At 41.8% G+C, this 11,021-nt stretch overlaps 1 protein-coding gene across 1 annotated transcript in view; it reads left to right on the top strand.

Annotated features, from left to right (window-relative positions):
* Positions 1-11,021, top strand: part of LOC307105423 (uncharacterized protein) — a gene marked incomplete at both ends in the record, with an annotated part of 140,657 nt that overhangs the window by 30,727 nt on the left and 98,909 nt on the right. Inside the window, 2 exons of the mRNA XM_079781175.1 lie at positions 7,110-7,302; positions 9,068-9,195. Coding sequence (XP_079637301.1) covers positions 7,110-7,302; positions 9,068-9,195 — 321 coding nt within the window. The remainder of the gene's footprint in view (positions 1-7,109; positions 7,303-9,067; positions 9,196-11,021) is intronic.

Below are 11,021 nucleotides of genomic sequence, written 5' to 3'. Positions count from 1 at the left end.
GCTTGGCACCAAAGCTTCCTACTCATCCTGGCCTCTTACCGTTGGGTGAGACCTAGTGGTGAGCTTTGGCCGGGGGGCTGTGAGCAGTAATGACATGTGTCATTTCCAGTCCAGAGCATTTAGGAACTGGTCTATGACCCTCCAGCTCTATTCCCCTGCTGCAGCCAATGGAAGGCATGTGTCAGACTACAAAATAGGAACATCCTGGATCCCTGGGTCACTGCTGGAATATACCTGTCTAAAAGCAACTACTCCTGCAGTGGGATTTGCATGAGTGAGAAATTAAATTTAATTGTAGGCCATTGAGCATTGAGTTCAACCTGGAGTTCGACCAGGGGGCGGGGCCAGCTGGCCAACCATCCGAGGCCCTTTTACCCCCCCCCCCCCCCGCCGGCCCCACACCCGATCGCCCCCCCCATTGGGGGCGGGGCCAGCCCTCCAACTGCCCACGTCCCCTCCCCCCACCCGGCCAGTTGGGCCCCAATAGGGGCCAGCTGGCTGGACCCCACCCGTGCACGAATTCATGCACCAGGCCTCTAGTGTATAATGAAACTAATTTACCACAGGCTAATTGACAAAAACAAGAGTTAAATTAAACACCTCATCAATGTTATAACAAAACAACATCACTTGAAGACCTGCTATATATATATTTCACATACTAGGTATCTGATCAATGTTTGTTGGACATTAACAGACTGGTTGTGAGCTCACAAAAAGACAATATACATAAAAGTATCTTGTCAAGTATATCAGGCTGTTCAAATGAAAAACAATTAGTTATGATAAAATTATACTCTGTAAGTAATAAAAGATGTTTTAAGTATTTGAGATTATAGCCAATGGATTGAGTCATTCACCTAACAATTTTTTATGAAATTCTTAGATTATTACTAGCTGAAATTAATGCAAAGATGATTTAGAAAAAGGTGAGGTAGTCAGAGAAATAGTGTCTACATTATCAGAACCTAAAATTCATATTAACAAGTGATGACAGCAACCAACAGAGTGAAAAGAATGAAGAATGAATGATGGGCCACCGATTTTCCTATAGTTACTGTACTCGAATAGTTATCTTGGCATCAGTTATTTTGCAGACTTAAAACCATATGAATCATTCCAAAGACCGGATTACTTCTTGCCCAAACAGGTAATTATTGTCTTCCCCTTCCTGCCACTCCTCTAAGCATAATATTGAAGAATCAATTTTCTTGACCACTAAAACTTTATAAGAAGGGTCCTTCCCATGGCCAAGTAAGAAATTAAAATAAAAAAGAAATATGATAACAACTGAGTCATAACCCTGTATGAAATAATTGGGCCATCTGGTCTTCAAGGTGTCTCTCCCCTGGACATAAGCATACATTTAAGAGACAGGAATTGCAGGAGGGAAGGAGAAGGAACATGCATGTCCATAAAAGGCTTGAGCAATGAGATGGGGTGAAGAGAGTGGAAAAGGAGACCATTTCAATAGATGATGGCATTATAGTCAGTGTTTTAACACGTTTTGCTTTCCATCAGCTTCAGTACTTAATACAGTAGGCATTTCTTTACATCTTATAAAATTTCCGTGTACAAGAACTTGGGAAAGGTCTTTTCCTGTAAAGTGGATCAAAGGAGAGCTCATTTTGCATAACAGATGATAGGTGCTAAATGCCAACAGAAGCCAGCCTGCTAGTTTATAAATCTAAACAAGCTGTTTAATTTTTGTATGGGGCATGTCATTTCTCAGCATCTTTTCTGTTTTCATTGGTGCCTATCATTCTATAAAAAACAGAACTTTGACTTTTGGAACTCCTAGCCAAAGTAAGTTCCTAATTTTTAAAAAGTTTCATATCTAAAGACTAGCCAAAAGCAAAGTAAACAAAAATAACAACCTACTAGAGGAATGCTTAACTATGAAATATCCTTTTAATGGAACTCGAACCACAGCTATTATTTAGAAATGCTCATCCTTTTACTTATTAGAAAACTTCTAAGTTTTTGCTTGAATAATTAAGAACCTATAATTGAATGGGCAACTCATTAAAGAGTAGTCTTCAGGGAAATGAAGTATGTCATCATCTGGTGTACTTATAACAGCATATTAAATCTAATTAAAGTAGCACCCCTCGCCCACCTTTCTGATATTGACGATTAACTATCCAAGCTGATAATATTTTGCCCTGTATATGAAGGTTGCAGAGAAGTTCCTGTAGTTACACAATAGGCAATGCCACATACACAAACCAATTGACAGGTCAATTGAGAGATAGGATATGACTGCTTATTAAAATTTGTAAATCAATGGATTGTACCCAACAATCGATTACTTAACTTAGCAAACTTTTTATGTTATAAGAATGAATAGATGGGGGGTAAAATATTGGGAACCATTGGTTCCATAGCTTAAATAACAACTTATAAAATATATATATATTAGCAAGTGTTGGAGAGGTTGTGGAGAAATTGGAACCCTTGTGTACTATTGGTGGGAATGTAAAATGGTGCAGCCATTTATGTAAAAGAATATGGTGATTCCTCAAAAATGTAAAAATAGAATTACCATATGATCCAGAAATTCCACTTCTGAGTATATATCCAAAATAATTGAAAGCATGATCTCAAAGAAGTATTTGTACCTCTACATTTATAGAGCATTATTCACAATAGCCAAAAGGTGGAAGCAACCAAAGTGTCCACTGAGGGATGAGCAAATATGGTATATATACACACAATGGAATGTCATTCAACCTTAAAAAGAAAGGAAAATCTAATACATGCTACAACATGGACAAACCTTGAGAACATTATGCTAAGTGAAATAAGCCAGTCACAAGATGACAAATACGATATGATTCCACTTACAGGTGGTGTCTAGAGTCGTCCAGCTGAGACAATAAGTAGCATGGTGGTCTCAGGAGTTAAGGAAGGCCAATGGGGACTTTTTATTTAATGGGACAGAGTTTCAGTTCTGCAAGATAAAAAGAGTTCTGGCAATGAATGGTGGTGATAGGTGCACAACGATGTGAATGTACTTAACACCACCCTAACTGTACACCTAAAAGTGGCTCAAATGGTAAATATGTTATGTGTATTTTATCATTTAGAAAATATATATATATATATATATATATATATATATGTTTATTTTTTTAAACTATGCCAAATGTTTTTAACCTTTTTTTTTTTATTATTGCTCCCCCAAAAGAACTCTTTTTAGATACTTTTCCCCTGACGGTCCTTTTCCAAAGAAATATTAATACCAGATATATGCCATATATTTGTACATTATGTATGCCTATGTTTTATACATTAAAAGAGTAAGATTTTTTGCCTCCCAAGAACTACTTTCCACCCTCATTGAGAATGCATGCATTAGGATGTAATGACATGAGATGAGAATCTATAAGGACAAAACACACTATTTCTGACTGGTATATGTGAGAATAAACAAGTCATCTTTTCTGTTAAAGAACAGTTTAGACAGCCGCCATTTTGAATTGCGTGACTTGGCAGCCGCCATTTTGGCCACATGACTTGTAGCTCCCCTGGGGGCCACCATCTTGAAATGGCAAAGGCCAACCCCTCCCTTTGAATTAGCCAATTGCGAAAGACTGTGCGCCTGAGCTCCAATCAAGAGTGAGGGACAGGTCACATGCATCAAGATTAAAAGGCGAGCAGACCCCCTGCTCAGTGTGCACATGCTTCTAGACCATGTGCTGTGCACCCTCCTGCAGGAGGAAAGATACTGGCCTTGCTGCTTGGCTCCTGAATATGTTCTGTGTTCTACCAGGACCCCTGAATTTGGGGGCTCGCCTTATTTCTTACGGTATATATTAGAAGTACAAGTTGGGATCATGAGGTGATAGACTAAAAGAAATCTATATGCAAAAAATATAAAAAACCATTCATCTATTCATCCATTCTCTTATTTACATACTAGAGGCCCGAAGCATGAAATTCATGCAAGGGCCTTGGCCCCAGCCCCTGCCCATCACCACTGTGGCCAGGGGCCTCTGCCGCCTCTGCCTCAGCCCCCGCCTGCTGAGGCTTTGTCTGGAAGGAAGGACATCCGGAAGGACGTCCAGTCTAATTAGCATATTATGCTTTTATTATATAGATTTTCTAAGTAGCCATTATGTGTTAGGCCCTAAGGATACAATAATAAACAAAATTAGACATGTTCCTTAACCTCATAGTACTTATAATTCAGTGGGTGAGACAAATATTAGTCAATAGTCACACAAATAAATGTGAAACAGCAACCTCAGTAAATGCCTCAAAAGAGTGTTAACTTGGTGCTGAGGAAGCCAGGAGGAGGTCCCTGTAAAAGTGATGATGAGCTGAGGTTGGAAGATGAAGGCTTTAACCAGGAAAAAGGGGAGAGAGACCTTTCCATGGATAGGGACAGGCTGTGCAAAGGACCTGTGGCCAAAGGGAGGGAGCATGGCACCCAACAGAACCCAAAAGAAGACATGAGTGGCTGGGCCACCGCGATCCACGTGGAAAATAAAGCAAAATGAAACTAGCACAAGGTTCCTCAACCTCGTCACTATTGACATTTTGGGCTTGATAACTCTTTGTTATGGGAGCTTGTCCTAAATATTCTAGGATATTTAGCGACATTCCTGGCCTCCAACCCCTAGATATCAGTAGCACTTCCCCTCAAGTGTGACAGCCAAAAATGTCTCCAGGCATGGTCAAATGTCCTCTGGGGAACAAAATCACATTTGGCTGAGAACCACTGGAGAGAAATAGACTATGTAGGCCCTGTTCAGGCGTCTTGCTTTATTCTGTGAGCAATGGGATACCTTTTAAGGATATTAAAAGCAAGGAGAAGGGACAGTTAAAACTGCATTTCTCAAAGATCCTCTGCCAGCAGTGAGTAAAATGGAGGGGAGGGAAAGCCCGAGGAATGTGGATAGAACAATTAGAGGCTAAACCAGTTTAGACACTCCTAGACTAATCCTAGTGAAAGGTAATAACAGCTTGGACAGGGTGGTGGGTGGTGGGATTGAGAGAAGTAGATGGATTTGAGAGATAGGAAGTAAAATCAACAGAACTTGGCACTAAAGTGGACATGCAGGGTGAGGCAGAAAGACACATCAGGAATGATTCATGCTAGAGGAAGTGGATGGGTGGTGCTACTCACAAAAATGGGGACGCTGGAGATGGCCTAGGTTTGTGGGGGAAGATCACACAATTTGATCATGTTAAATTTGAGGGGCCTTTGAGATGCCCAGGAACAGATGCCAAAAAAGTAATTGGATATGTGGGTCTGGAGCTCTAGAAAGTCTGGATTGGAAATATAAATTGAGGAGCAAATGGTCTAAGCAAGGTTATCTCAGCTGTCAAAGTGTAATGTCTCTTGAGGAAGGAATATGGGAGGAAAAGATGAGGTCCTAGGACTAGGGCTTGAGTATGGCCACTATTTAATGGCATGATAGAGAAAAATACACCTCAAGCACCAGAGAAGGATGGCTGGAAAGTTGGCGAGATCAAGGAAAATGTGAAGTCCTGGGGGGCCAGGAGGAGCGTGAGTCAAGAAGCAGGAAGTGTTAAATTGTGTCAGATGCTCCTGAGAGATTATGTAAATTAAAAGGAAAGCCTGCTGGATGTGCAGAAAAGGTCATTGTGGTAAAAAAGAGTTTGGGTGGCTTGATGGAGATAGGCCCCAGATGGGAATGTGTGAGGAGTAGGAGGTAAGGGAATGGAGACAATGAGTACAGATAACATCTTAGGAGGTTGGACCATGAGGAGGAAAGTCATAAGGTGGAACCTGGGGGAGGATTTGAGGGTTTAAAATGAGAGGGACATGAGCATGTTTGAGTGTCAATTGGAAAATACCTGGTTGAGTGGAGTTGGATATCCAAGAAGGAGAAGGGATGCACCTCTGAAGCATGGGAGGGCTGGGAAGGAAAAGGCCTTGGAGAAGGGGAGGAGAATCGTCCACTACAGTGCAGGAAGAAGCAGGAGAGGAGGGTGTGAATGTACTGTGTGTGTGTGGGGGAGAGGAGTGAATTCAGAGGCTTGAGAGGAATGGAGAAGTTTGAAGTTATGAGGATTATCATTAGAATGAATCTCAGAAAGCAACAGGTTCTCAGTCATCTAAGAAAAATAAAATTATGATGGGAATACTCAAATTACTTATAATGTTAGTTTCCTAAGGCCACCATAACAATGCACCACAAAGTGGGTGGCTCACAACACCTGGGAGAGGAATTTACTCCCTCACAGTTCTAGAGGTGACAAGCCTCAAGACACCAGGGTCAGCCTCTGAGGAGGCCCAGGAGAAGTTCCTTCCTTGACTCTTCTGGCTCCTGGGAGTTGCCAGCAACCCTTGGGGTCCCTTGGCATTCCATGGCCTGTAGATGCATCACTAAAACCTCTGCCTCTGTCTTCATGTGGCCTTCTCCCCTATGCAGCTGTCTCCAAAGTTTTGTCCTTTTATAAGGACACCAGTCATTGCATGAGGGCGCATCCTCATCCAGTATGACCTCATCTTAACTTGTGTACATCTGCAAGGACTCCACTTCTAAATAAGGTGACATTCACAGGTTTCAGATAGACATGCATTTTGGGGGGACACTAGTCCATCCAGTATATTACTAAGGCATGAGATTATATTAATGCATTTTAGAAGTATTTAGAAGATTAAAATAAAAATATCTTTAGCAGCTAACGTTTATAGATCTCACGTGCCTCCTAGGCACAGTGTCACATACTCCTGACAACAACTGTTGTAGTGTCTCTACTGTTACCATGTTACAGATGAGGAAACAGAGGCTAAGGATAGATGAATGACTTAATCAAGGTGAGATCCTGGCATTGTGGACTCAGGCATTGTGACTTCAGAGACCACCTTTAGCGCTCGGTTGGCTCTGTTGCCTTTTTCCAGGTAATCCTGAATTAATCAGAACACTTCCTCAGCTATTTATCTACCTCAGAAACTACCCTTTTCCACCAACATACTTTGCTAATATCTTTTTCTCTACATACAGCTCTTTATTCTTCAGCGTGTCTACAGCTCTGTGCATGGGAGAAGAAGTCTATTGTTTGCCATTCGGGCTGGAAAAATACAGCTCTCCCTTTTCCGCTAACTTCCAGGCTTGGCTTTGTTTCCGCAGGTCCATGGCACCCAATTCATGGAGTTCTCAGAAGTGGAGAACCAGGATGACTACTATAGCACCGAAGCTGGCTACGTCCACACCCAGGACCAGCAAGGGGTGCATGTCATGTATGACGAGGCCTTGAGTGACCTGAAGGAACTAGAGACAGAACTGCTGCTGGTGGCCAGCCATTACATTGAGAAAGAAAAAGGTCAGAAATCAGATTTGAAAAAATCAACCAACCAACCAACCAACCAAATAAAAAACACTAAGGGCTTAATTTAACAACCCCATCTCAAAATATAAATGCAATAATTCAATAAGCACATACACCTTCCCAACACACATCCGCATTAGAAAAGGTAGGGCTCTGTGTCAGCCTAAGTGCCCCTTTTGTTGGAGACTGACTACTCTCTCGGGGCTTGGTTATAATTCTTAATGTTGTTTAGACTCGTTGCCCAGTGACATTTCTGCATCACCCAACAGGTGCAGAAAATGTCATGCAGGGCCCTGAGGGAAGCAAAGGAAACCATGAAATCAATTTTTTTTTTCCTCAATAACAACAACAACAAAAATGTGATTGACCTTGGGAAACTGCAGTTAGAAGCAGGGACATCCCCGGGTTCATAACAGAAAACCACTAGATGCAAGAAGCTCTGGCTCAGAAAATGCCAGACCAGCCCCAGAGGGAGAAACCATTACTCGGGTAATCAAATAACCCTTAGTCTGTATTCGCTCTTCCTTCTGGCACTACTCAAATGTATCCAATTTTAGAATAGGCACAGTAAGAATATTTCTTTTAAAATAATATGACAGCATTAGCATTACATTTGAAAAGAACTTAGGAGTTTCTAGATATATTGCGATACCTAAAGGAAAGATAGCAAGGGTTTATGCTATTTTGTAATATTAAAGACCATTCATATTCACATTGTTATAAAATCCTGCTTGAGGACTGTTTGACAATTAACCTTTCAGATCCTAGGCAGAATTAATTCACTATTGGCTTGAACTTTCTGTCCTATCTTTGCCACAGATCATCCGGGATCTGACTCGGGAAGCAGCAATGACATCCAACATTCCAGGGCATTCGATTTCAGCTCTTAGCCTTTATCTTGACTGGTTATCCTAAATATGAATGCATCATTTTTGTCGATAATAGTTTATAACACTATGCAACTATTTCCAGCTGCTAAGAATTTAATTGGATTGGAACACGTAGTAGTCATTTAGCCCCATGAGAATCTTTTAGCTGAGCTAGGTGGTATATAGTCATTCATGGTGATGATTTCCATGATTTTCCAACTGCTGCTAGGAAAGTCTTTCTCTTGTGTTCAGTAGCCATCATATACTTGATAATTATTGAATTCAAACTTTAGCCCCTGAAAAGCTCTTATTTTTAAATATTTCATTCTGAAATCGATCACTTAAAAATTTAAAGCAATAATAATGCTGATAATGAAAACTAACATTAATATATTGGACAAATATTTCCGCTGAATAATGACAATGATTACATTTATTTATGTAGGTTAAACGTAATTAAAGAATATCTTAGAAACTTCTCGGAAAATTTTGACTTGGCTAACATCAACTGAAATAGCAGGAGGAACTGGGTTTGTTTTTAAACCACCAGGAACCTGGTTTTAGAAAAGAAAAAAATTATGTTTTGCCTTTAAATGACAGGTTTGAGAATATTTTAGTGAAGATTTTATGTTAATTGAATTTGGTTATATTTCCAAAATTAGTCTCTAAAACTGATATTGTAAAGTAGAAACAAGAATCCCTGTTGACTAAGTTAACAAGTATGAACTTTGGGCTTTGTCTTTGCTGGTGGCTCTTTAATGATTTAGAAACCAGTTGCCATTCAGTTTTCTTTCCTAAAATGGAGCTGGTAATCCGAGGGCGCATTTCTAACAGGAACAGCTTCATGGAGAGAGGTCTGGCTCTGGTCATTGTCGTCACTTCTCTTCCAGGTCACAAAGAGGGCAGCAAGTCAAACACTGGCCAGGTCTGGGGATGGGCCCATGCTGGAGTGGACAGGTTTGCTGTGCTGTGTGACCTGTGGACTTGGCAGGCAGCCCTTCTAGAAAACAAGCGCCAGGTATTCTTCCCTAGAAAACAAACTTTGGTTAAATAAAAATTCTGTTTTAAAAAAATATATTTCATTGATTTTTACAGAGAGGAAGGGAGAGGGATAGAAATTAGAAACATCAATGAGAGAGAAACATCGATCAGCTGCCTCCTGCACACCCCCTAATGGGGATGTGTCCTCAACCAAAGTACATGCCCTTGAACAGAATCGAACCTGGGACCCTTGAGTCCACAGGCCGATGCTCTATTCACTGAGCCAAACCGGTTAAGGCAAATAAAAATTCTTATAAAACTCAATATTTTTGAAAAACTCAGTGGGCCTTTTCTGGCTCCCTTTTAAGTGAGAATGAAAGACGACTCCATTCGTATTCCTTGTCCTGTCAGGACAGCCCTCAGTCTACCAAACACAGACACACTGACGATCTTTTGTGGCTTTCAGAAGTGTGTGCCCCAGGTGGGTGCATGAGAGCAGGTGGGTAAGGCGTGCTGAGTGCAACAAGTTACAGGGTAAATTTAAAGCAATAAGACAGTGAGTTACTAAATCATCATCCTGTTGTTAATGGTTCATATTCCAGTAATAAATTAAAAACTGCTCCTTAGCATTTATTATTGCCCTTTTGATCATCTCTAACTGTTGGGAGTTTATTCATCAAACATTAAGTATTTACTCTGTACCAGGTACTGTTCCAGGCACTGGGAACATATAGATACAAGAGAATATTTTTAAGGAATTTGTAGCCTATAAACATTGACCTGATCTCTAAGCAAAATTATAACCCAGTGGCACATGCAAGAGCCTTGGGGACCCCAGTGGAGGGGGGGATCTGTCCTGTGGGGGGCTACCAGAGTAAAGGAAATGTTTCCACGTCTTCCCGGAGAAATAGGTATTTAATCTGGTTACTAACAGGTGTGTAAGATATTGTCTGTCAGAGAAGGAAAGATCCTTAAGCAGAAGAAGCAGCATTTGCAATGTTGGGGTTGGTATCAAATGGGGGAGGGGGGAGTCTGGAGAGTGGCAAGAAGACTGCTAAGGCTTGGAGGCAAAGGCTGCTGGGAAACCTGTGTTTTTGGGTGCAGCCTGGGAAGGGCCTGCTAGTCCATGCTTCATTTAGACTTTGTCTTATAAGCAAAGAAAGCCGTCGGTGAGTTTCAGCAGGGGAGAAATACGGTCACAGCTCTGTTTTACGTCGTAGCTGTGTGTGTGGTGTCAGTGCGGAGGATGGGCCGGAATAGAAAGCTCCTGGGGAAAGAAGTGCAGCTATTGCAACAGGTGCCTGAGCGCCAGGAGGGGACCCACGCCGAGGGTCACCGTGGGAATAGGAAGGAGGAGCAGGCGTGAGAGCTCTTTGCGGAAGTGGAGAGGGCAGGATTTGAAGGCTGGATGCGGGAGTGAGAGAGGAAGGATGGCACTGAAATGACGTCCTCAGGGTCAGGGAGGCGCCTATCCACTGGCACAGAAAGCTGAGGCAGGGGCACGTTGTGGGGAATAACACCGAGTCTAGGGTGCAAGGCCTGGGAGAGAGTGTTCTGGAGCCGGGTGTGGATGTTTGAAACTCAGGAGCAGGTCTGAGCTGAGGTCGGAGTGTGGACGTTGGACCACAGTAATGAGTCGAAATGACTAGAAACAGCCAGAGATGTCTGAAATGGGCCCCTGGGTAACACCTTCAAGGGTAAGGTCATGGCATAAGAACCCCTGAGAGGAACCAAGAGTAGCCAAAGAGATGGAGAGAAACAGAAGGAATAGTGTTATGAAAGTCAACGGGAAAAAAAATGTGTCTTCATTAGGAGAAGATAGCTACTAGTGTGGAGTGCAGTGAGACATCCAGAAAGACGGCT

Source organism: Cnephaeus nilssonii (genome assembly GCF_951640355.1).
Source record: "Cnephaeus nilssonii genome assembly, chromosome: 9".
NCBI lineage: Eukaryota > Metazoa > Chordata > Mammalia > Chiroptera > Vespertilionidae > Cnephaeus > Cnephaeus nilssonii.
Note: the sequence above shows the minus strand (reverse complement) of the source record. Positions and strands in the feature narration are given on the sequence as shown.